Source organism: Pelobates fuscus, chromosome 4 (assembly GCF_036172605.1).
Source record: "Pelobates fuscus isolate aPelFus1 chromosome 4, aPelFus1.pri, whole genome shotgun sequence".
Classification (NCBI taxonomy): domain Eukaryota; kingdom Metazoa; phylum Chordata; class Amphibia; order Anura; family Pelobatidae; genus Pelobates; species Pelobates fuscus.
The window spans coordinates 37,405,023-37,432,728 of NC_086320.1; the positions used below are offsets into that span (position 1 = coordinate 37,405,023).

General features: G+C 39.9%; 1 protein-coding gene across 3 annotated transcripts in view; it reads right to left on the reverse strand.

The window, feature by feature from the left end:
* The window catches only part of TBC1D31 (TBC1 domain family member 31), a 98,710-nt gene that overhangs the window by 6,459 nt on the left and 64,545 nt on the right, over nucleotides 1-27,706 (reverse strand). For all 3 annotated transcript variants that reach the window (XM_063451093.1, XM_063451092.1, XM_063451094.1), the window contains exons 3-18: nucleotides 25,817-25,952; nucleotides 23,884-24,030; nucleotides 22,783-22,898; nucleotides 20,491-20,669; nucleotides 17,909-18,060; nucleotides 16,530-16,689; nucleotides 15,374-15,574; nucleotides 12,538-12,729; nucleotides 12,226-12,305; nucleotides 11,492-11,638; nucleotides 9,547-9,680; nucleotides 8,571-8,704; nucleotides 7,398-7,577; nucleotides 6,215-6,447; nucleotides 1,197-1,349; nucleotides 766-901 (exon numbers count right to left, since the gene is read on the reverse strand). In XM_063451093.1, coding sequence (XP_063307163.1) covers nucleotides 766-901; nucleotides 1,197-1,349; nucleotides 6,215-6,447; nucleotides 7,398-7,577; nucleotides 8,571-8,704; nucleotides 9,547-9,680; nucleotides 11,492-11,638; nucleotides 12,226-12,305; nucleotides 12,538-12,729; nucleotides 15,374-15,574; nucleotides 16,530-16,689; nucleotides 17,909-18,060; nucleotides 20,491-20,669; nucleotides 22,783-22,898; nucleotides 23,884-24,030; nucleotides 25,817-25,893 — 2,421 coding nt within the window. In that variant the 5' untranslated portion in view covers nucleotides 25,894-25,952. The remainder of the gene's footprint in view (nucleotides 1-765; nucleotides 902-1,196; nucleotides 1,350-6,214; nucleotides 6,448-7,397; nucleotides 7,578-8,570; nucleotides 8,705-9,546; nucleotides 9,681-11,491; nucleotides 11,639-12,225; nucleotides 12,306-12,537; nucleotides 12,730-15,373; nucleotides 15,575-16,529; nucleotides 16,690-17,908; nucleotides 18,061-20,490; nucleotides 20,670-22,782; nucleotides 22,899-23,883; nucleotides 24,031-25,816; nucleotides 25,953-27,706) is intronic.

Below are 27,706 nucleotides of genomic sequence, written 5' to 3' on the forward strand. Positions count from 1 at the left end.
TTTAACTTTTTCATCATCGTAATTGCAACATCCAATCTTGTTTAATTTTAATATTCAATTAGCTAGTCAGTGTGAAGACTTTTGATTGGTTGTTTTGTCCTAACCAATCACAATGCGAGAGGGGATTCGTCTATGCTGCAAGTTTGTAAAAAGAGTGCCATTACTACATCCTGCAAGACACTGGTATTGTCATAAATGGCTTGTTTATAGCAGTAGCGCACTGAAAAAATATGTTACCTTTACTATTTAGGAATGGATGTGTGCATTGCAAGAACAATTATAAAATGTAATCAATAAAATCTGCTAAGTCTATATATTAAATAAAGTTATATACATTTGAAGTTTAAAGACATGGCCTGCGTGCTTTCACAATCCCTAGTGCAAAGCCACTCCCTATGCATTGTGGGAAGACCATACTGCTTGGGCTCTCATTGCCATGCTGGCACTTTGTACGTCTATGCAGATAGCACATTGATGGAGGTTAAAATGAGCAAAAATAGTTTTATCTGTACAGTTGCTAGTAATTTGGCTCCCACACTGGACACATAAAACTCTGCTTCACAAAAGGCCATCAGGCTAATTGCAAGAAAAATGGAGTTTAGCTATTAAAAGGACACGGAGTGCAAATCAGAGAAGGAAATACAACAAACAAAACCACACTGTGGGTAGAAGTAATCAATGCGATGATCAAATGATAGAAGAATATATGTATGCTAAGCTAGGAGATCCATACAGTGAATGTTGCTTTTGTTTAAAGAGCAGTACCTTTCGTTCAATCTCATCATCCAGTCGTTTCAGTTCCATCTTGCGTTGTTCCTGCTGATATTTTAGAAAACGTCTTCGCGCTGCATCCAAGAGCTGAAGCTCCTTCAGTTTGAGCTCACGTTTTACAGCTGCCAGCCTGGACAGGACAGATCAGGTTATAATATATCATTGGATTCCCCCCCCCCCCCCCCAAGGAGTTTCTTGTGCTTACATTAAAAACAACAATAAAACATATTTGGTCTCATTGAAAATGCAAACGTTTTGTGATCACTTATTTCACTGCTTTATACCAGTGTGTCTTGTGCATCAATTATATTCTGGTTTGATGATTTGAAGTCAAGATGCTTCTCATTCAGAGCATCAACACCAAGTTAGAAAGGGTGTAGTAATGATGGATATATGATCAGTTTGATGGACCTGTCAAACAATACCTTTGCCTTTGATGTAGCAGTTTGTCTTCCTCTTCCTTTAAAAGTTTCCGTCTCTGTTCCTCTGCCCCGCGTAGTAGTTTCTGCTGCTGGTACCAGGCTTCATCTTCCACCCTGCGCTTCAATGCTTCAATTTCTACTTCGTGAGTTAATTGTCTGTGGTAAACAAATAAAAAGAGGGGAAATGAGAGCAGGACAGAGGCTCTCCTACAGATGGTTCTCCTACACTCTGTTACAACACTATTCCCTTAGCAAGCATTTTCTATAGGAAAGATGGGACTGATGTCACTCCATTTAAACACTATTACTGTGACAGTGAAGTTAGGAGGTGGTAGTCATTAGCTTGGACTACCCTGTTTAGGGAAGTCAGAGATCCAAATAAGATCAGTAATGAAACAGTGGTGGGAACCGAGCAGTTGGTGCTACGGTAACGTATACCGCATAGACCTCTAATCATGACAGCGCTGACACCCTGGAGAGTAGGTGAGATCATAAATCTAAAGCATTACGATATATAATATATCTTTATGACAAATTATATATTTAATGCTGTAAAAATTATAAATGTTTAGTTGAACATGAACAAGTTTCCTTTAATACAGAGAGAAGAAAGTATTACTGGCATTTATAACGTTTCAACAAATTCCGCAGAGCTGTACAATTGTAGAAAAAGACCGTACAATGTATAATACAAAAGGTAAAGAGGGCTCTGCGGATGGTATATAAAATGATGGACAGAGTACAAAACTACAAAGCTTGCAAATTATGATGTAGTCTCCTATTGTACCACTCAATAAATCAAGGGTACCTGGCCTTCCTTATGTTGTCCCCCAGATAGCAGCCTGTGACTACCCTCGCAGGACACGTAAGAACTGATGGTCTAGATTTCAGAAGGGCTATTTAAGGTACCAGGGAGTGAGGGGACCAATATTAACTCTGTTTTAGATAAGAAGTTGCAAAACAAAACAACTACGTTGTTGAGTGTTAAATATCGATTACTTAACTTCAATTAGTCTGTAGCCTCCCAAGATCGTTATCGTATGATCGTATGGTCTGGGCATGACTGGAGGGAGAGCCTGGTGCTCTGGCGGCGTTATATTGACGATGTGATCGTTATCTGGAAGGGGTCTTCTGACAGCTTTTCAGATTATGTTCATTATCTCAATTCCAACTTGTTCAACCTTGTGTTTACTCCTGAGTGGAACAAGAGCAGGATCCATTTTTTGGACCTCGAAATTTTCTGTGATCAGGGCCAAATCCATACTAAATGTTTCTTCAAGCCAACGGATGGCAATGGTTTCGTTCACCAACGTAGCTGCCACCACAAACCGTGGCTTAAAGGCATAGCGCGTAGCCAGTTCACCAGACTTAAAGGACCACTCTAGTGCCAGGAAAGCATACTCGTTTTCCTGGCACTAGAGTGCCCTGAGGGTGCCCCCACCCTCAGGGACCCCCTCCCGCCCGGCTCTGGAAAGGGGAAAGGGGTAAAAACTTACCTTTTTCCAGCGCTGGGCGGAGAGCTCTCCTCCTGCTCTCCTCCTCCGATCCTCCTCTTCTCCTCCCCGTCGGCTGAATGCGCACGCGCGGCAAGAGCTGCGCGCGCATTCAGCCGGTCACATAGGAAAGCATTCATAATGCTTTCCTATGGACGCTGGCGTGCTCTCACTGTGAAAATCACAGTGAGAAGCACGCAAGCGCCTCTAGCGGCTGTCAATGAGACAGCCACTAGAGGACATAGGGGGAAGGCTTAACCCATTCATAAACATAGCAGTTTCTCTGAAACTGCTATGTTTATGAAAAAATGGGTTAACCCTAGAAGGACCTGGCACCCAGACCAGCTCATTAAGCTGAAGTGGTCTGGGTGCCTAGAGTGGTCCTTTAAGCGCAATTGTTCCCGCCCACATGATTTCCATACCCAGTCCACACATATAAAGAATAAATTGTGTGCGAGGGGCTATAACAAAAACACCCTAGAGAAAGAGATCCGTTCCATAGGCTCTTTAGAACGAAGCCAACTTTTGGAGGACAAACCACCGGGGACAGGAGGGAGGGGTAATTTCAGATCTTCCTTTGTAACTCAATATAATACCGATCATCTTAAGATAAAAAGAAGTTTAACTGAATTCTGGCCTATCTTACAACAGGACCCCATTTTGGGCAGTTCTCTATCTGAACGTCCAACAGTGATTTTCAAGCGAAATAAGAACCTTAAGAACATGCTAGCGCCCAGCTATGCGATTAAAACCAACAGATCTAATGTACCTCCCGACTCAGGTTGTTTTAGAGGATGCAATAGCTGCAAAGCCTGCACCACTGCCCATATGGAAAGAACCAAGGAATTCGGCAGTTTTGTAACTGGAGAATCCTTTGGGATTAAATCACCAATTAGCTGCCACACGGACCATGTAGTATATTTACTGCAGTGTCCGTGTGGCAAACAGTATGTGGGACGGACACAACGTATTTTTAAAGTTAGAATCTTGGAACACCTAAACAATATACGTAAGGGACTTGTAACTCATTCAGTCTCCGCCCACTGCTCCAGCTGTCCTTCTTTTTCATTTAAAGAATTTCGATGTATGGGGATCGAGCATGTTCTGCCCTACTGGCGGGGAGGAGATAGAGTTAAGAAGCTATCCCAGAGGGAAACCTTCTGGATACACAAGTTAAAGACCCTGGAACCCAGGGGCTTAAACATTGGGATAGATCTGGTGTGCTTTTTGGAGTAACCGTAACGATTACTCTTCTCTTTATAATTTCTTCTTAAAGGGAGTACCCTTCCTCTAGACAAAGGAGTACCAGTGAATCAATCATATAGGTTATTAGGGACATGTTAATGTGGACTCCCTCTGGCCTGGGGATAACTTTTTTCTCCTTTTTTCTCCTTTCTTTCTTTTTTTCTTTTGATGATATGGGACAATGAGAGTGATCTATTTTTGGTGCATATGTATGAAACCAAAGAATATAAATAAGATAAAAAACAGATCAAGATAACATGTATGAAACAATAATAATAATTAACGTAGTTTACATTATACAGTTATGTGTACTAATCAGGTATTTATAATGTCCTTAACTAATAATATTCAGGGAACATTTGTAAAATTTATAGGTTATGGTTTTTTATTTTTTTAGCCTATCAGGTATGAGTCACTTGGATAATTTTGTAATAGGTGCTTGTCACCTTTACTGATTCACGGAGGAATCTATAACTTTAAACAGGTTTTTGGAGATAAGGTGCTTGTCACTTTAAAATAAACCTATAGAGGGGTTTATTATGACAATATCCTCAATAAAGAAGAGGTTTATAGAAATTTATGAAGAGTCTGTCACTTTAAATAGATTTGCAGAGAAGGTGTTTGCTATTTCCATAGAACTACAGACACCAGAAGTATAATGTTTAATGTTTAATTTTGTCACATGACAAGTTCAAGTTCACTAAAGTAACTAATTATGTTTGTATATCATATATTAATTTATTTTTTCTCTTTCTAGAGATTAATTGCACCTTTAGTTAGGTTTTGAGCTTTTAAGGGCTTTTTTAAATGCATTAGGATGTTTCCGATTAAGATAGTTGTGTAATACCCACTGAGCATGTGCGGACTGCCCTTGGAACGCATGTGGAACGCACGTGGAACGCATGTGGAACGCGGAAGTGAAAGAAAACGTCTACTTCCGGTTCCGGCGTATGAAAAAAACGCGCTCGTTTTCTGGGCATTGAAATGCCGAAAATGGAATCAGCTGGATGATACTATCCCTTGACCAATGGAGAGCAGCCCGGAGGACACCCCCCACACTTAGGACCAATGGGACATTGGGATTAGCCCTATTGATAGTGATTATTGTTAGGGTGAGTAGGATGTGTATTTTTTTACAATCTGCAATATTGCTGTTGATTTCTTTTACTGTGCGGTCCCTAATGAAGTTCCTGTGTTGAACGAAACGCGTTGGACCTACTGCTGCACTTTTATATTTTATCTGCTTGGTGTTGTATCACCTTTTAAAGAAAATAAAACTACAAATATTTTCTACCATTACTCACCTGGAGTCCTGTGTCCCATTTGGCTGCTAGACACTACCGAAGGATACCAGCATCCCCCCATATTTCCCGGGGAGGCACCTTGAATGCTGTTTTACCTTTACTATCTCGTGAGTGCATCCATTTAAGCGCACATTTTCACTGTATATACTGTATCACACTATTGTTTTTTTCCTTGTATGTTCCCTATATAGACTGTACAGCCGTATCCCACTTCTGTTTGTGGTTTAGATAAGAAGTTACCTGTCCAGCATAATTTGAATATCTCTAGTGTACTACTGCTATACATTACAAAAATACAGTTCACATTAAAAGGTTAAAAAGTACACTCTGTAATGATGCAGTATACCATGGACGATGCTTGTTACAGTGTACCTTTGATATTCTATGGGTTAACTCGCACATAACTTCATTTCAACATAAAACAACAAGCACACATCTGGAAATCAAGGAGCTAAGTCATGTACATTATATGCAGCAGTATTAAACTATGCTTACTCTTTGCACTTAAAACAACTGCAAAATGTATAGATGTAAATTAAGCCTTCTATAACACTATGTGAAGTGCTTTGTACGTAGCATATTGTTGCTTGCACACTAAAGGGGAATGTTTAATTTTTACACCTATTTAAAATCACCTATAACTTGTGTTAACCTTTTTCACGGAGATGCTCTGGATTATTTTACATTTATACTAAAGATTCAAGAAATTATATCATAATCCAGTTCAAGACACTGCCAGGGCACACAATGCAAACGAGGAGGAGAAATAGAACATTGATTAATTTCTCCTGTTCTCGGTATGCTCTCTATGAACTACCATTGACACGAAGCTAAGATGGTGGCACTCAGTTGTAGGAAACAAAAAAGTGTGAATTTCTACATCTCTAAAACATATTTGTCAATATAATAGAAACAATATTAAAAATCCGGGGAAATGACTGTTGTCCTGGAAAAAGATAAAAACAGTTTTCTCATGTACCTCTCGCGCAAATATTCCATTTCCTCCTGCCTGATCCTCTCTCGCTCCTGACTCTGATAATCCACAATGAACTTGGGGTATTTGTTGAATATTGGATACTGCCCTTTAGTAAGTGGCACAAAGTCACTTATCAAACGCTGTGGGTGGATGTCTGCAGGGGTGGCATCCATGAGATGATACGCTTCTTTGATCATGTTGTTAATATCCAAATTATTCCGGTGATGAAAAAAGTACTAGACAAACCAAAGTACAAACATGCGTCAGACACCTTATTGCACCAATGATAATCTTCATTATGGTCTACTATGCTTGTGTGTATAATATATATATATATATATATATATATATATATATATACACACACACATCAATCAAAGCTGTATTTATTTGAAATATACCCTAATTGCATTGGTTATTATGCAAGGAGATTCCCTATCACTTACTTCCTGCACAAAATCAATTTAACTCTAAGCCTGCTACTTTTACCTCTAATGTCATGAGAAGAATCTTTACTTTTTCTGCGGATCATACATAGATTTTGACAGTGGTCTGCTGGGAGAGGGGCTCTCTACAGCTGCTGCCGGGGAATTAGCAGAAAAGGGTAAATGTGTCTTTTTTTTGTATTCATATTTTAATGCATTATCTATATGATGTGAGAGAAATAGGGGATACTTCTGGCATGAAGTGAACCTTTAATTAATTCCTGGGGTTTTGAATTTAAGTATTTATTACACTATGGATATTCTAGGAAAATAGTTAAGTAAGCTGACCTTGTTCTATGCCCCTGTGACTGTGAAAGCGAGATTGCACTGAAATACAATTTCAAATATAGTTTCAATAATCTATTGAGGCATCACTTTCTGGCTCCCAAGGAATTTAAGCTTGTTGGCAAAACATTATCTCCTAAATCTTCAAAGTTTGCCTGCACCGCTGAACCATACAATCTGACAAAGTGATGCGACATACGCAAGTTACAGAGGAGAATGAAGAGAAATTTATTTTTTTTCTTCTTTAGAGTGGCCATATGATAACATTCTTTATATCATTGTTACAATCCTATGCAACATTTTGTGACTGAAAATTGTGTATGTTACTCCACAAATATGCATCATTGCAATATAAAGAGATAGTAGGATAGAGATATAATCCAGGACTTAGGAACATGGTGCAATAGATTCCTTACCTCAAAGTCATCCTTCTGGTTGCAGTACAATAATGGTGACCGAGAGGATATGACATAAGCTACAACAGCCATCAGAAGGAACGAAGGGTGGTTAGAAAACACGTTATCAAACAGCTTCAGCCATTCTTCTCTTGTTAAAACCTCAGAAAAGAGCGTTTCCAATAGAGGCCATGCATAAATCTACAGAAAAAACATGAAATTGAAACACATTTAATACAAATTTTTTTATTTTATTTTTTAAATGGGAAGAGTAAAAATTGTAAAGCAACAATATTATTACACTTTAACTTTATGTAACGTTTGGTAGAAAATGCATTTGAAGAAAATAATTAACTTCCATTTAATCTACCCCGCTAGACTCTGCCCATGGCTCTGCACACTGAAAATGATCAAATGGCTGGTAGAAAAAAAGCAAACCTATGGGAAAAATGAATGGGCTATTTGGACATAATCTAAAATCTTGCTACTTGGGTGATATTGCAGATATTCCATTAATTAATAATTCCTTTAAAATAAACCAACATGAACATATATAATGAAATGTAAAACTTCAACATTCTGCCCAATGAATGCTGGCAATGATGTATAACATGTGCAAGTCCTATAGTACGATCCAGGCCTGAAAGTTACTCTGCACTGCAAATCTTCTCCTGCAACAGGAGCTCTAAGAATGAACAAGACAGAAGCACACACAGTCACCCTGTCCAACTTGTGAAATGTGCTTGCATTTGTGTACATGGTTGGAGTTGCAAGGTGCCTTGCATGCTGCCTGTAGACTCCATATTTCTGGTCTCTATATCTGAGAACGAAGCAGTATAGGTGGTTAGGGATCAATGACACACTCATGGCTTTACATTGTCCAATGGCAAGTGGATACTTTGAGGCTGACATTTACATTTATCTGTATGGGTTTCTGTGCAAGACTGTTTTCAAATGATACTACCTGATCTTTCATTGTGTGCTGATCATTCCTCGGTTTAAACTCTACATAAATCCAAAAACAAATAAGAATGGGCAAACAGCTACAGTACATTTCAGACTCCGTATGCATTTATATATGCTTGCAATATAAAGAAGTACAAAGAAAGCTATGTGCGTTCTTTTCACTGTGCTTTTGGTAACTGGGATAATACAAACACAGAGTGTTCTTCTTCAGAGAAATATGGACTTTACCTGGGCTGTCACCCCATGATTCACCAAATGTTGCACTAGCTCCTTGTCATGATGCACAAGGACATTCTCAATCATACCCAGGATGTTGATTGGCGGATTTGGAAAATACTCAAACCAATGTTGACACCAATTAGCTATAAAGAAAATAAGAACAAAATTAACTTTACACGGGAAAGAACTGCACAGTTTATGTACTACAGGTGATACTCGAAAAATTAGAATATCGTGTAAAAGTTCATTTATTTCAGTAATGCAACGTAAAAGGGTAAACTAATATATGAGATAGACGCATTACATGCAAAGCAAGAAAGTTCAAGCCGTGATTTGTCATAAGTGCGATGATTATGGCTTCCAGGTCATGAAAACCCCAAATCCACAATCTCATTAAATTAGAATATTGTGAAAAGGTGCAATATTCTAGGCTCACAGTGTCTTACTCTAATCAGCTAAGTAAGCCATAACACCTGCAACGGCTTCCTGAGCCTTTAAATGGTCTCTCAGTCTGGTTCAGTAGGAATCACAATCATGGGGAAGACTGCTGACCTGACAGTTGTGCAGAAAACCATCATTGACACTCTCCATAAGGAGGGAAAGCCTGAAAAGGTAATTGCGAAGGAAGTTGGATGTTCCCAAAGTGCTGTATCAAAGCACATGAATAGAAAGTTATGTGGAAGGGAAGTTCTATGTACACTCCTTGTTTTATTTATTGCATGTAATATTCTAATTTACTGAGATTGTGGATTTGGGGTTTTCATGAGCAGTAAGCCATAATCATCGCACTTATGACAAATCACGGCTTGAACTATCTTGCTTTGCATGTAATGTATCTCATATATTAGTTTTCCCTTTTACATTGCATTACTGAAAAAAAAGAACTTTTGCACGATATTCTAATTTTTTCGAGTATCACCTGTATACATAGCAGTAGAGAAATGTACACATGACTGTTTCTTCACAAATATTACATAACACTTACTTAGCACAGTAGCAACAACTTCAAAGCAGATAAGCTGATTGTTCTGAAATAATTTCACAAATGGAAATGCCAGCAGAGGCAGGTATTTCGTTTCTCCAAATATTGCAGACCAGTGAGCCAAGGAAGAGAGCGTTCTGTTGGGAAGACACAAAATTGAGACAAATCCTTAATTTCCCACATGGGAAGGATCACCGAGGAGTAAACCAAATCAAGTCAATGGAAATGGTCACAGAGGTTAACTGGCATGGCTCTACATTGCTATTCCCTGCATGCATCAGTACAAAATAATGACACTTTAGACCCTCCCCCCCCCCCCCACCCAAACAGGCACACGACGTAAAGGACAACACTCACGACCACTTAATATAACTCAGACACACCACGGCATTACCCCGACTACACCTCGGCAGACCAGATCACTGAACCGAGCAGACGCGCACCGTCCACAGACGACCCACAGGCCACTGAAGCCGAGACACATATACCCAAAACCCGAGGACGACCACATCACCACACATACACCTACTAAACAGCCCATACACCCACGAGAGACTCGGGCCAGCAGTGGACCCACAAAAGAAACGAATGACACCCAGCTACTCAGACCAGGCGACACGGACACACCAAAATACCCCGCGCACAAAGCCCAAGCACCACACATGGTGCAGGAGCAAACACAGGACTGACCCCAAGACAGCTACTCTTTTAGCACAACACGAGAGACACAGCCCCGCACACACGACCGATACCCACCTCCTTAGCGATGGGACAGTGCCACACAGCAACTCTCGACACCATACTAGATACCATCCCCCCACAGACACGGGGGAGAGGGGTAGCCATACACACAAATATACACCAAAAAAGAAAAAGCACGGCACCCACAAAGAGAGCCACGTAACGGACCAGCCACACACAGCCCAGCTACGGACCTTGCCACGACCCAAAATACAATGAGACAAGACACTGACCGACGCCCAAACGACCACACAATACACCGTGACACACAAAGGCACAAACCCCCACACACGGCCAGCATAACCCACACCGTTTATCGACCCAGACGAGACAGACACCCTGGACGGATGCATACCACCCACCAGGGACTCTCGAAACAGATAGAACCTAATGTATTACACAACTTCAGAAGGAGACCTCGTGGCCGCATACCCTCCAAACAGAGGACCCCAAACACCGTGAACACACACTTCAACACATAAGAGCCGACCACAGTACAAGCAGACATAGGCCAAGGCCACAAACAACCAAACCGATTCGCAGATAGCACACACAATGATACAAAACTGAGAAGTATTGCTATAAGTTAGCCTCGACGTAGGCGTAATGTTAGTTACCTTTGTTATATAAGCAGAGCCTCTACATAGGCGTTTTTCTCTTGATGATATTTTGCCATAACAAGCAGAACCTCTGCGTAGGCGCATTTCCAAGTTCTTGGGATATACGAGCAGAGCCTCTGCGTAGGCGGTTTCCTTCTGATTATATTTTGCCATACCAAACAGAGCCTCTGCGTAGGCACATCCCCAAGTACCCGAGATATACGAGCAGAGCCTCTGCGTAGGCAATGATGCCACGAAAGTATACATATATGCTTTGTGAATGTTTAACATAAGAGAACGTAATAAAAACAATTTAACACAAAATAATGACACTTTAGAAGGTGAAACAAACTGATACGGTTTCAAAATCACACAAAATCGGACCAAAATCTTTTACTCTAGCCTCTATTGGTTTTTGGATAATCTGTTTCACATTTCAGCTTTTTCCATAACAGTGGTTATACGTGTAACATTGTTTACTGCTTGGCTTTGCCCAGTTAGTGATAATTCTATGCCACTGCTTCTAACGTTCTGCTTTGTAGGTTTGACAAAACACAAACTCTAAAGTGAAAAAAGAAAATGTAGCGGTGAATAAATCAGATATGTACCTCTGCAAAACTCTCAGAAGCTTTCTACTTTTGATGGGGTAATCCTGATGAAGAAGTGCATACTGAGAATGGGTGCCTTTGTCAATTAAACTGCTGAAAGCTGCATGATTCTCTGGCAGTTGGAGCAAAGACCTCCAAATAAACATTCTGTGCAGAAATACAAAGAGTGATCACACTTAATTTAAAACACATTTTCAGAATGTAAACATTACACATTTATATAGTACTCAGCTTATTTAGATAACTTAATTATACTTTTCAAAGTCACAGTTACAATAACATCTGCGTCCACGACAAAACATTTAGTAAAATGTTTTTGTGTGTGACAGAAACTCTAAGTTGGTTTGCTAAAGGTTAATTCACAAACAAGAACCATCTCACAGTTCTACTATGGAGCACCAACAGGATGGCAAGGGAACACCTGGAATAGAACAGGAATCATAAATCTGCAATTACTCTTTCCTAGGGGTAGACAAATGATCTGGGCCCAAAATAAGTTCTGAACAAGAATATAAACATAGTATAATGAAAAAATAAAAAAAATAAAACCTCACAAATATTGTGCCTTCCAATAAAACCCCCACTTGCATATTCATTTATGAGATCAAATGGAACAGATTATGATTTTTTTTTTTACATATTTGTTATAGCTGCAAACATTCCCAAACAAAAAGAACAGGAGTTTCAACCTATCCCTTATCACTTCGCTAAAAATCAATCAATTGTACCATTACCTATATTTTGTTGGATACTCTCCGAAGCCTTTTAGTAAAGCCTGCATTCGTGGTTTATTCAGCCCACTTGTCAATTCATTCTGAAAGACAAATAGCTTGTAATTGTGAATTCAGGTACCTAGAGGGCAAAATGGAAAACTAGATTGAAGACAGTGGCCAATCCTGGGTCCAATCTTAATAGGAGCACCCCAAACACGTAAAGCACTTTAGCAAGTTATGGTTCTTGGGATGTTCTAGTTTTTAAAACAGTAAGGTATAACTTACAACACTGTAAAAGATCCATAGATTCAGTAAATGAAAATAATTACATACCTCCTTATTTTCACAAGCTGGATTTGTCTCTGGCCTCAGTATTCTAGTCTTGACTATTTCATCCTTTGATTTCCAAGGCCGACAAGTCCTACCAGATGAGACCCTGACTTTCTCGCTACTTACTCCGGTCTTATTGACAGTAGAATCTTTGTCTTTTGATAAATCTACCATTTTAACAAGCGGTGGTGGGGGCTAAACATAAAAGTAAAAAAAGTATTAGTGATTTCTGTCACTCAGAAAATAAAACTAAAACAACAACTGCTAAGAAATGAAAGCAAAGAGAGCATCAAGACGGGCAAGAGGAGGAGATTATATATATATATATATATATATACACACACACACAGACTAACAGGGTTATTCACGAAAGTCTGAATGGCCCTGACCAGACTGTCCGGTTGCATATGTGGTCATTCGGACTGAAAATTCAAGACGTTGTTGATGGAAGATTTTGTAATTCAGATCCCGAACAGGTCTGAAATTGGTCCGGATTTCAGACGGGCCGAACTCCACTGGACGGCTGAAATCCAGGCCAAATGAGCCAAGTGCAGGCTTGGAGATTTCAACTTCGGCTGGAGGATGGAAAGAAACAAGCAAAAAAACAGGCAAACAATTTGCCCGCTGGCAGTACTAGTATTATGCTAATGGCAGCTAGTAAACAGTTAAAACAAATGGCTGCCCAGTCGCTAGAAAAGACCCTTTCCCATTGGCATCAGGTGGGGACTACTTTAAAATTTAAGTGAGGAGGAACCCATTGTTCCCTCCCCTGGCCCCCATCCAAGGACGACAGGTGGGGGCCCTAATTTTGTAAGGTAGAGGGATCCAGTGTCTCCTCCACCGGCCCCCACCCATTCCGGCGTGTGGTGGCCCTAGTTAATTATAATAAAGGGAGGGTTGACAAATCGCTGTCCACCCTCTCAAATAATAGTACCCCCCATTGTGCCTAGGGGTCCCAAATCCTAAAATAAAGTCCCTACCTATCACATCTCTCACCCTAATAATAGTGAGGAGAGGGGCATAAAATCTAATAAATAAATAAAACATTTATCTATCCAGTCTTCTTTCTTCTAATTCTTTATCCCCAAAAATTCCATAATTCCGGACATTGCAAGAAAAATAAAAGAATAATAGATCTTCACCAATGCAGGGCTTGCTGCAAAATAAGCTCAGGACAGCCCTTTTATAGGTTTCCCACGCTATGAAACCTGTCTCGAGATTTGGCTGTCAAAGCTCTGATTGGTTGGCTTACTAGCTTACCTGTCATATCATGGGAAGTCTACAAACGGGTTTTCCCCTCTAGGAGCACTCATTCTGTGGCGAGCCCACCATGGGTGAAGATAGATAGGATAGGTTTTTATTTTTCCGGCATGTAGACTTCTAAAAGTAAGTATAATTGGATTTATTATTTTAAAAAAAATTAGGTTTTAGATTTTATGGCTCCCTTCTCACTGTTATTAGGATGAGAGGGGGTAGCTTGGGACTTTATTTTAGAGGGAGGCTAAGGGATTCCAAGCCATCCAGGGGGAGGGGTTGAAAAAGTAATATTCACCCATCTCATTTTATCATTAAAGGGACACTATAGTCACCTGAACAACTTTACCTTAATGAAGCAGTTTTGGTGTATAGAACATGCCCCTGCAGCCTCACTGCTCAATCCTCTGCCATTTAGGAGTTAAATCCCTTTGTTTATTAACCCTAGTCACACCTCCCTGTATGTGACTTGCACAGCCTTCCATAAACACTTCCTGCAAAGAGAGCCCTATTTAGGCTTTCTTTATTGCAAGTTCTGTTTAATTAAGATTTTCTTATCCCCTGCTATGTTAATAGCTTGCTAGACCCTGCAAGAGCCTCCTGTATGTGATTAAAGTTCAATTTAGAGATTGAGATACAATTATTTAAGGTAAATTACATCTGTTTGAAAGTGAAAACAGTTTTTATTTCATGCAGGCTCTGTCAATCATAGCCAGGGGGTGTGTGGCTAGGGCTGCATAAACAGAAACAAAGTGAGTTAACTCCGAAATGACAGTGAATTGAGCAGTAAAATTACAGGGGAATGATCTATACACTAAAACTGCTTTATTTAACTAAAGTAATTTAGGTGACTATAGTGTTCCTTTAATTAGGGCTTGCACTAGGTTTCTCCCCCTTTGTATAAATATTAGGGCCCCTACCCAATGATGTAAATGGGAGCCAGAGGTGGGGACACTAGGCCCCCTAGGTCCCTCCTCCCTAAATATTAGAGTAGCCCCTACCCGATGCCCAATGCCAATGGGATAAAGCCTTTTCTAGCATCTGGGCAGCAATGGCTACCAAGTTGTTAGTATTAAAGGTTTAGTAGACATGCCCCCAGCTGGAGGTAGAATACCACCATTATAGTATTATGGGAGTGTTATTGACCCACTATACTATTTCCACGTGGCGGCTGACTAGCTAGCACTGACCTGCTGCCCAATAATTAATCCTTGAACTGCCGTGGGTTTTTAACCATTTGCCCACTGACTACTAGTACGGCCAGCAGGCAAATAGTTCTTCAAATTATCAATTCACTCACAAATAGCAAGTGAAAGATAATTTGTGAACTAGAATCCTGCCGGATGCATTCAGATCATCATCAGCAACCATGCGGTCGTAAATAAATCTCCGATTCTGTTGCTGTACGTTGATTCGGAAGCAATAATGATTTTCCGAACCAATGCTACAGAATCGGTCAGACCAATCGAATCTTCACCACATTTGGTTTTAGTAAATCTGAGAATTGCCAATTTGGTCTTTTAGTGAATAATCCTGTATATATATAAAAAAAAAAAAAAAAAAAAAAAAAAAGGTTGAACATTACCTTATTGATTTCTCTGGTCAGAACTTGTACATTATACAGGTTCACACTGCCATTCTCCATTATGCTGGCAATGTACCGGCCATTGGTGCTGATAGATGAAGTAACTATTCCGTCATCATGGGTGCCAATGTCAAATATAAGTTTGCACGTGTGAATATTGATAAAGCGCATTATACCATCTTGGCTGAGCACCCCTAGGACCTGCATGAAAAATCAGAATTTGTCAAGTCAGAAACTGGTAAAAAAAAAAAAATTATATAATATTTAAAATAGCAAATTACATATCAAATGCTGTATCGTCATTTAAAGGGGAAAACTTAAATATCCTTTTATCTGCGGTGTAGATGCAGAGAAGGCCTTTTACAAGGTTGCCTGGGTTCAATATTTTTTTTTGCATACTTTCGTCTTTCATAAGAAGAAACTGCAAAACAATACAACCATATTTATTACAACTAATGGGCCAGAATGCACTCGAGGGTCGAGCATGAATGCACACTCTTGCCCTACATGGTTTAATGGGGCACTGTAAAGACAATAGCCATTATGAGGACCTGTAGTGGATATGGTGACAGAAGTCTCTTTACAGAGATTGCTATAGAAAAGGTTCCTCTTCCATTTTGAAAATATACATTTTGGTCAGTTTAAGATGGAATTGAGGCTATTAAAGGGATGCTATTGGCATGTCCCTTTCCTCTTAATCCTGCAATGTAAAACAGAGTTTCAGAGAAACTGCAATGTCTACATTACACGGTTAAGACAGCCACTAGAGTGGCTTCCGGAATTTGACGTTGGAAATCCTCTTTGCACGAGTATGTCCAGCATCTTCAAAACCCCCAAAGGAAAGCATTGATTCTATGCTCTTCTATGAGGAAGTTCTAATGCGCTGGAGGAGGTGTCAGATCCAGCGCTGAGAAAACTCGGCATTGGAAATTAGGTAAGTGTTAAAAGGGTTTTTAACCCTTTCAACAGCAGGCAGAGGGACCCTATACCAATACAGCTTTGTATTCCTATCACTAGAGTGTTCCTTTAAAACATAAGTAGGAACTTCCACTCACCTAGGGTGACTGATGTATGTATCGAATCATTCAAAAACTGAAAAGAAGCTAGTATACCTGAATCACCGTGCATGACGGCATGTCACAAAACCATTGCTTACCTGACTGGAACAGCCATCGAAGCTATCTGGGAGAAACTCCAGCTGCCTCACACTTCGCACTGTAGCAGGCAGCTGGATTATTCGGTAAAGCTGCTTGGAATCCAAACACCAGAGGTGCACATTGCAAGATTTTCCTCCAGCTGCCAGAATTCTCCCATCCCTGAATAAGAACAGATCAAATTATTACTACTGCACACAAACGCATTATCTGTTTACACTGTGATTCAGTTTGTGTAAAAACATTAGTCAATGATAAATAAATTATTTAAATGATCAATGTCAGAGCACCATTCAGGTACTATGAAAGTTACGTGTAAAAAGCTAATGCAAGGGCACGTTCTTAAAGAACGAACAATCATCATAGACACCAAGGGAAATCTTGGTTCTATGTAAGATTTCCCAACCAAAAGCAAGGTGGGCGCCAAGTTTGTTTATGAATCCTAGTCACAACTCCCTGCATGTGACTTACACAGTCTTCCTAAACACTTCCTGTAAAGAGTCATCTAATGTTTATCCTTCCTTTATTGCAATTTCTGTTTAAATTAGATTTTTCTTATCCCCTGCTATGTTAATAGCTTGCTAGACCCTGCAAGAGCCTCCTGTATGTGATTAAAGTTCAATTTAAAGAGAAAGAGATAACATTTGTAAGGTAAATTACATCTGACTGAAAGTGAAACCAATTTTTTTTTTTCATGCAGGCTCTGTCAATCATAGCCAGGGGAGGTGTGGCTAGGGCTGCATAAACAGAAACAAAGTGATTTAACTCCTAAATGACAGTGAATTGAGCAGTGAAATTGCAGGGGAATGATCTATACACTAAAACTGCTTCATTAAGCTAAAGTTGTTTAGGTGACTATAGTGTTATTTTAATAACTAAGTTTAGGGGGAAAAAACAAAAAATGTTGTACAATTTCTTAGGTAACATTTTATCGCAGAGATTAATTAGGGAATGTTCTGGTAAATGCTTGTTTCTCCAACACAGAACTAACACACTTAATGCTTCAACGCTAAACGGTTACTAGATGCAGTGTCGTATTCAGTTAATTTGGGAATCCAATAAAATACATAAAAGAAAAACAAACACTATAAATAAGTACATACTTCCCTTTGATGCTCATCTATTGTTTACAATGGGAAATGTGCATATACCAATATAAACCTGCCCGCCAGAGGTTTATAGAATATGAAGTTCTGTGATGGCCAGTAATAACCACATTGCTGCTTCTATTGCTGGGCAGTTTTTGTTAATCAATGCAGCTATAATGCACAGAATGGAGTACAGGTGAAGTAATTATATACACACTCCCAGTACCAGGTAGTACTTTAACACAGCGGTAATCGAATATAGCGTCTCAGGAAGTAACAAACTGGAACTGCACCTTGTAATAGCAAAGGCCTTATAATGCATCTTCGATCCGTCCTCAGGACACGGTAGCTGGTATTTGCAAGTGAGGGTGTCGCTCTCCCAGGCAAAGATCGAGTCATCTTTAAAGCAGCTCAAGATTGTGTTACTTAAAGGAAGGAAGAACACCTGTAGTAGAAAAAGACAATCATCATTCCCTCGTAGCCACACACAACCATTATCTGAAACTTATTACATCTTTGACAAACATACACTGTAAGCACCATAATCCCTAAATCTGCATAAAACCAATCTGAGAAAATCTTGGGGCTGGAGTTTTGTTCTCAATACTTCTGTGTGAAAAACATGTGACAATGCCCAGCACTAACATTTTTTGCACAAGGGCCCCTGAAAGAGACATGCTCGCTTGCAGAGCGCATGCCCGGGTGTGCAATGGAAGGTAGATCTACATAGCTGCAACTGTCCCCTATAGGTGGTGCTATCTTGTTGGTTTTGTTTTTAGCTCCTGGTGCTTCAGCCACCAGGAATCACTTTGGTGGTGATAACATTCTTACGATGAGAGAGAGACGGAGAGTGCAAGGAAAGAGACAAAGAGATAGTGGGAGGAGAGAGACAGAGAGCTATAAAAGGACACTTTTAAAAGTTCCTAAGGCTTCTGACCTTGCAGTAAGTGTAAGTAGTAGAGACCCCTCCACCACAGGGAAAGACTCCCCCAATCAGGTGCCTTTCTTTCTAGTCTTTGTAGAGTTGAGCAGACGTGAGCATGCATAATATGCACAAAATTGACACAGGAAGCGCTAGAACATAATATTCTGCTTGTCTGAGTGACAACCTTGGGGTACTGTTTATGCAATTTGTAAAATTAGTGTAGTTATAAACAGAATAAAAATTGGCACAAACACAATTTTAAAGTGCAAGTATCTACACCCAAATCAGTGTCGTGTCACATCACATGCAGCAACCTATACAGAATCCAGATATAAAACTTCCCGAACAATTAAAAAACAATATTATAGGTGTGCAACCAAATTTAAAATACAGTGCCAACTTGAATTATAAAATGTATATACATAAATATTAAAATGTGAATGGATATAATTTACACTGTAATGTAGTGAAAAAAATCATATAGAGTATACTTGCACAGACTTTGCAATGTCCTTCTTAATGATCTAGAACAGTGGTTCTCAAACCAATCCTCATGGCCCACCAACAGATCAGGATTTATATATTTCCCTGTTTTATTCCAATGGAGATAGTAACAAAACCTGGACTGTTGGGGGGTCTTGAGGACTGGTTTGAGAAACGCTGATCTAGAACATATAAAACCAAAAGAGAAACATAGTACAGCAATGTAAAAAATAGGGGTATGACTAGAGTTAAGCCAAAAACAAACTCACAAACGGGGAGTGGTTGAAGTACCACTCCAGACTATAAGGCAAAGGGAGGATCAAGCCCTTGTGTACATTGGATCCAAATAGTAGACTCGCCACCAGCTGAACAAAATATCCAATGCTTTGTTTATGAATAAAAACAAAAGAACTGTTACGTCCGGTTAAGTAAATAAAGTCTCTGATTCGTTGTTTTAGGCGATCTGCCTTTATAGATCATGAAGTGATTTAGGTGATCTGCCCCTATTGATATACTGAATTTTTTGTTTCTTATTAATTACAGGATGTAAGAGCAAATCTGTATTTTCCCTAGCTGTATATAGTTGTGGTTTGGATTTGAAGTTTATGCATTTTATCTGTTTTCATAACAGTTTCTAGGATAATTATCAGATGTACTGTATTCGCCGTTTATTTGTATATAAAGACTATTTTCTTACCATCTATACACACACACACACACACACAAACAAACAATATAGTGTTACAGGATCCACTTGGATTTTTAACCGATATGAGATGGGACTTGAGATTTTTTTTGTGACGGTATAAAGAGAAGCAGAATGGGAGGACTCACTACATGCTTTAGAAAGCCCCAAAAGGCGGGGCGAAACGCGTAGCACGCTGAACACACAGAACATGGAAGTGAAGTCAGAGATCAGTTGCCTGTTTGCGGGGAAGAGAAAACGCACTCGGACTGCACCCCAACGAACCAGAGACTTTATCTACTTACACACTGTGAGCCGGACTTAACAGTTATTTTATTGTACTTCAACCACTCCACATTTGTGAGCTTGTTTTGGCTTAACTCTAGTCATACCCCTATTTTTTTACATTGCAGTACTGTGTTTCTCTTTTGGTTTTATATGTTCTAGGTCATTAAGAAGGACATTGCAAAGTCTGTGCAGGTATACTCTATTTGTTTTTTTCACTACATTACAGTGTAAATTATATACATTCACATTTTCTCCCAATCTATACATTTGCTAGCAACATGTATAGATAGCATTTTATCTTAATTTAAAGCACATACATTTTTATAGGCATCACAGACATGCATAAAGAGAAATAAAGGGTTACTTTTACTGGTACTTTAAACACAGTATTAGGTGTATAGTCCACATAATTTAGTTAAGCAGAGCAAGTTTTCTTAGACATTTTAGAGAATCTATGTGAAAAAAATATTTTCCAAAAATCTTCTAACAAGAACCTTTTGTATTTCAACAGACTGGCGGACATTGAGTTTTCTTTTCCTTTGGAAGGTATCCAGGTCCCAGAGTTGAGCAGTATCACTGGAGGTTGTAATTGCATATCTCCCAGAGCTATGTACAGAGATGGATGTAACCGAAGAATCATGGCCACGCATCCAACTCACGATTTCCTTTGTATCTACAAAGAAAAAGAAAAAAGCAGAAGTGTATCACAATGATACCAAATGCAAAAAATGTATGCCAGATAAAAAGAATAAATAATAAAATAAAATAAAAATAAAAAAAAAAGCACAGCACAAAGCCATCAGCTGTCTTGCTATGTATTTGTTGAATTTAACAGGTTCTACGGTCTTCACATATGAGATGAACTGTAAAAAGCTTATGTTAACTGGTTCCAGCAGTTCCCAGACACTATAGATTCTAAGTTTCACACAGGACCTGGAATCTGATTTACCAGATTCTGTCCAATTAACTTTGTAAACCTTTTTCAGTGCTACATAACATGCTATGCCAGAAGAGTGCATGAAATGGCCACAAGGAGGGGCGGGGCCTAAAAGCCAACCGGGATGGTCGCATGGTGCTGGAGCTCCACAGGGGAATCCACTTATTGAGCCAAAAATTGGCCCAAACCCTGCATGTAACCATGGTGAACACCCTGCTGATTATTTGACACTTCTAAGCCTGAAGGCCGTGGTTCCAGCTAGTGTCTGACTTTCCTGAGCCCTGCAGCTACCCTCTTCGTGGGGTGAGGCGGTTGAACCTCAGCCTTGACTTGGGGCTTGCTTGCTTAGGGCCCCCCCTTCCACAGACTGGCAGGGGATATACTGGTCCCCACTGGAATACTGATGTGGTCTGATTGACAAGATACACGGCCTACTGCTGAATCGGAGGATTGAGGTCTGGCTATCAAGATGGTCGCCCTGTTGGGGTCAACAGCCAGAGACGCCTGTCCGCAGTCATCCACGCATGCGGAGAGGGAACAGGTCGACCTCCTGCCGCCTGTGCACATGGTGCCCGCCATCTTGAGTGCCACGTCCGGGCCCTCCCAGCTCAATTTGCGACCTCTCGGTCCCGGCCATAGGGTGAGGGGGGGGGGGAGGAGGGGAAACAGGGCCAGGTTCATTCTGTTTCGTGCCCCAGAAGGGGTCCAGGATGCAGGATAGCGGGGCGGCGGCCGTCCGTCCCACTCACCGCTGGAATAGGCCCCAGGTTTTGCTTCGAGAGTCTCTCCTCCAGGAGACTGAAGCTCCTCCAGCCTCTCCCTGGATCCAACAGCCCCCGTGTTCCAGGCAACATCGCTGCTGGTCGGTTTTGGGGTGAAAAATCATATTTTAGTAGGGTGTCTGCAGTTTAGTCGCAGGAGCTGCTCTTACTTGTGACCGTCCAGCTCAGCGGTCCGGCCCTGCCCCCCACTTCCTGTAGGAATCATAGCCCAACAACTAGGGGACTAATAACAAACACCAATGAAATAAACATCTCTCAAGCTCAGAACTGGGGGGAAAAAAAAAAAAAAGAACCTTAGAAAGAACACTGTAGGCACTGTAACCATTTCATCTCACATAATTGGAGCCCTATAGTGCTACCCTGTCATTCACTGTTAAATTATTTCTGAGTAGTTTAACATGAAATAAGGGTCCCTGGTCATTCACAGCCTGGTCCCTACAGGAGGTACGGCCAAGACACATACTACACACTTCCTTCATGACACTCTCAGCCAATTACAGCCACCCATTGCTTCCTCATTAGCCCAAGTAGAACAAAAGGGAATGGGCTGCTGGGGACTCTTAAACATTAAACACTTAAAAAATGATGTCACACTTATTATTGGCACTCCCACAACAAGTTTGCTAAGAATGTTGATGCATATAGGTATGGAGTAAATGTTCCAACTTGTTCTAATTAAGAACGATCTGAAGGAGCAAAAAAGTTTAAATGCAGAAAAAGAAGGTTAAAAATTAACTAGTTAAAAAGTCAATGCATAATTTGTATAACAGTGCAACTACTGGCACTGCAAACATTCTAACATGTCAGTGCAAATGTGTATAAATGCTTTTAAGAGTAACACCTTTATCTGTTACAAAGGTAGCCCTTTACTTGGTAAAAAGGATTGCCAACTCACAAAATGAAATATCCAACAAAAATACAAGCAGCAGTACAAGCATTTAGATGGCCAATGCTGAAAAAAAAGGTGTTGGAAGACGCTATATGATTTATTTTCAATTCCTTTAACATACTATGTACATACATGACTATTCTATGATTAGAATTGGTCGAACCTTCATATAACTTACCTGTGTCAAAACATTTAACAGAGTAATCGGCAAGGGCCACAAGGAATTCTGACTTTCTGTGAAGGTTAAATGCTAGAGCTGTGCATGCCTGTGTGGTCCGTTGAACAAGATCAAACCTATTAGGAAAAATACACAAATACGTTCGTCCACCAATTGTAAAGCGCTGCGGAATTTGACAGCGCTCTATAAATATCATAATAATAATAATAATAATAATAATAATAATGTGATGCACGTAACTTATATTTTATGATATAGGATTATATAATCTATATAGATATTTTTCAGCTGAGAAAATCGCCACCTATTTGAACTGCTGAGGCCTATCTTGTATACAGCCTGGCATTACAGAGTAACCTGCCAAGACATCTAACTGGCAACAAACAATTACGCAGATTTTAAGTGAAATCAGTGTTTTGAATGCCCACTGGCTTTTGAGGAATGACCTGGATTATACCCAGGAAGACATGTAGTAAGAATATCACCTTTGCATATAAAAAATTACTGAAAATAACCTATAAACTTGGTTAACCTTTTTTTCCCCCCCATGTGACATTTTTAGATTTTAAAAATATATTAAAAGGTTATTACAAGCACCATGACCTCTTTAGTGATTTGACGTGTTCATGGTGACTCGAGTTTGTATGTGCAACATTTCACTATGATACGCTGCACATGCAGAGTTTAACACCTCTGCTGCTGGAGGTGTAACTCCACTTTTGGCAGCATCACTGAGGTGTTATCAGGCAGCCAGGAACTAGAGTTCCAGGCTGGCTAACGTCAATTCTGTGCAACTATCATTGCACAGAATTTCATTTATTGGTTGAGAGTGGTCAGCTGATATCACAATCTAGGTTAGTCCTTGGAACACTTTGCAGGAGAAAGAGAAACAAACATTTATTTTGTTGAATGACAAAAGTCAGGGATTATAACAATGACTGACAGGGAGCAAGGACAGAAGCACTCCGTTTCTGAACACAGCACACTTTTTCTGGAAAGCAATCTAATCTGCACATTCTACAAACTCAAATCCCATTTGCCCATATCAAATCAGTAAACTAAAATGTCACATATAAACAATAATTAAAGAAACTTTCTCACTTGTTTCTGTTTAAATTGAATGAATAGATATTTCCAAGATGATCACCAGCAAGAAAGGAGTCCCCAGGACCGTCAAAAGCCACCTGCAAAAACCTTCCCGTATTGGAGTGACTGGCAGTACTTCCATGCACAATATTCACGATAATCCTGCAAAGAAAAACAAAGTAACCCAACCCCATATAAATTAACTTCCAATGGTATCATGTGTTTATTTTTAAACAACAAAAATTGCAATTGCTGCCCCAATTAATATGATTGGATTGACACCAACATATTCCGTTTCTACAAACTCTCAGCAAGTCAGAATGTTTCTATAAAAACAGCTGCCAGTATATGAACCCCAGAAGAAAAAATATATATATATATATATATAAATGACATTATTTGAGGGTTTAAGTTGCATGCTGGAATGAAGGAAACCCTGGAACTAATCTAACACAAGACTACAATGTGACAGGTATTAAATTGTGTGTTAGAACTATTTTACGCTCAGCCCAACTGACAGCAGCAGTACACAATAGTTTGTATTTTTTAAATGAAAACTTTAGTTCATCAATGTCATAAGATGCCACATGCTCTGGGTAAAGCAGTTTCACTGCAAGGATAGAATGAGATTCTTATTGGGAACTATTGAAACCAATGAAATAATGAGTGGAAGATGGTAGCAACACCATCATGTCTGATGAAGCATGTCTGACAGGTGAATTTTACTTAGGTGAAGTAACTTACTATGTGTTGGTTGAGATATAAACCACATGTAATGTTCTTAAAGGTACATTATATGTATTCCTAGCACTATAGTGCTCCTTTACTTGTGTAATTGTGTAAGTGTATCTATGCACTCCCACAGTGCTGGTTTTGCCACACCTAAGTTTATTTACTAAATATTTACCTGTAGTAAGTTGAAACTTGAATTATAAATAAAACAGCCAAGCTGTAACTAAAGCCAAGTTGAATAATATTTCCAAATCAACAATGTTTGCTCAAATATAGTAATTTGGTTTTCAGTTTATTACAATTCGGTGTTTAGTGACTATCAGTTCTTGAGCACACAGATAAAGCACAGCCCACCACAAACTAATAGAAAAACACAGATAATGTAATAAAATAAATTCCCATGGCACCATAATCTATACAGATTGCTTTGGCCCCTTTAAAAGAGTTACAAAAGCCACTTCCTCCTTTAGATACATTACTTTTCAAAGTCATTTATTGGAACTTCACTTGAGGAGGATAGGCTGATCAGAAGGGAATGTCCTGGTGCTGTATAACACAAGTTTAACTGCAATTTAAATTATTAAACAAAAAAACAAGGGCACCAAGTAATTTAAAATTTAATGGGAAAAGTCTTGCATTTAAAAATGTTAGACTCCCCTCTTAAGACAAATGGCTGCATCTTCCATAAGGAGGTAATGGGCCTTAAGGCAGAGAGGTATATATTTTATTTATTTTTTTAGATAAAACCAGCTTGAGACTGAGGGCAAGCAGAGTTGTTGTTCATTCTCAGTATTCTATTGCAATTTTTTTTGCAACATCCATAGGATGTTCCCAAATTAAAGGAGTAATAATGACATGGACCACATGCTCATTGTACCTAGTGGGGTTTAGCCACACCTCACTGACAAAGCCCCCCCAAAGCCAGAATGATCGTTTGGGGTTGTTGTATATATTTCATGTAGAGGGGGCTGACCAGCATTCCAGAACAGGACCACCCACCCTTTTGGGTGGGAACAGCCTGGTTTGCAAATTGCTCAGGTACTCTCTGTAACAGTACAAGATGAGCATAGAACCCCCAAATGCAAGCCAATTGAGCAGTTGTCCATTCTTAGTATTACCGGTATTTTGTACTCTATAGTGGTTTATGCTATTTTTGACTAATATACAAAGTTGACCACACCCCAGAGACCAACCCCAAGGGTGGTGTCTTGTTTACCCATCATTCGTGGCAGGAGTGGACTTTCTATGCCAGATCTTTCCAGTTTCTTTGCTTCCCAAATCTGTAGTTTGCATGATGGCAACCAAAAAAATGCTGATAATGATCACAGCTAGCAGATGAATGTCAAATCAAGCTGTAAAAACAGGTGAATATATAAATGAATAAATTACTTAAAAGCTATTTCATTTTCAAAGAATTTAAACTGCTGGTAAAGCAATTGCGTAAACGAAAAAAATAAAATTAGAGTACAAGATTACTGTGTGAAATCACATCTCAAATAAAGAACAAACAACTTTCTTTAAGTACACTGAACAAAATTCTAAACGCAACACTTTTGTATTTGCCCCCATTTTTCATGAGCTGAACTCAAAGATCTAAGACTTTTTCTATGTACGCAAAAGGCCTATTTCTCTCAAATATTGTTCACAAACCTGTCTGAATCTGTGTTATTGAGCATTTCTCCTTTGCCAAGATAATCCATCCACCTCACAGGTGTGGCATATGAAGATGCTGATTAGCAGCATGATTATTGCACAGGTGTTCCTTAGGCTGGCCACAATAAAAGGCCACTATAAAATGTGTCAGTCAGTATCTGGTGTGACCACCATTTGCCTCACGCAGTGCAACACATCTCCTTCGCATAGAGTTGATCAGGTTGTTGATTGTGGCCTGTGGAATGTTGGTCCACTCCTCTTCAATGGCTGTGCGAAGTTGCTAGATATTGGCAGGACCTGGAATACGCTGTCGTATAAGCCGATCCAGAGCATCCCAAACATGCTCAATGGGTGACATGTCCAGTGAGTATGCTGGCCATGCAAGAACGTGGATGTTTTCAGCTTCCAGGAATTGTGTACAGATCCTTGCAACATGGGGCCGTGCATTATCATGCTGCAACATAAGGTGATGGTCGTGGATGAATGGCACAACAATGGGTTTCAGGATCTCGTCACGGTATCTCTGTGCATTAAAAATGCCATCAATAAAATGCACCTGTGTTCGTTGTCCATAACATACGCCTGCCCACACCATAACCCCACCGCCACCATGGGCCACTCGAACCACAACATTGACATCAGCAAACTGCTCACCCACACAACGCCATACACTGTCTGCCATCTGCCCTGTACAGTGAAAATCGGAATTCATCTGTGAAGAGAACACCTCTCCAAAGTGCCAGATGTCATCGAATGTGAGCATTTGCCCGCTCAAGTCGGTTACGACGACGACGAACTGCAGTTTGGTCGAGATGAGGATGACGAGCATGCAGATGAACTTCCCTGAGACTGTTTCTGTCAGTTTGTGCAGAAATTCCTTGGTTATTCAAACAGATTGAGACCAGCCACCCGGACAGCTGCTGCAACAGACAATCTTGGAGGTTAAGATGTTGGATGTAGAGGTCCTAGGCTGGTGTGGTTACACGTGGTCTGCGGTTGTGAGGCCGGTTGAATGTACTGCCAAATTCTATGAAACGCCTTTGGAGACAGCTTATGGTAAGGAAATGAACATTCAATTCATGGGCAACAGCTCTGGTGGACATTTCTGCAGTCAGCATGCCAATTGCATGCTCCCTCAAAACATGCGACATACATGGCATTATGCTGTGTGATAAAACTGCACATTTTAGACTGGCCTTTATTGTGGCCAGCCTAAGACACACCTGTGCAATAATCATGCTGATTATTCAGCATCTTGATATGCCACACCTGTGAGGTGGATGAATTATCTCAGCAAAGTTGAAGCGCTCACTAACACAGATTTAGACAGATCTGTGAATATTTGAGAGAAATAGGCCTTTTGCGCACATAGAAAAAGTCTTGGATCTTTGAGTTCAGCTCATGAAAAATGGGGGCAAAAACGTTGCGTTTATAGTTTTGTTCAGTGTATATA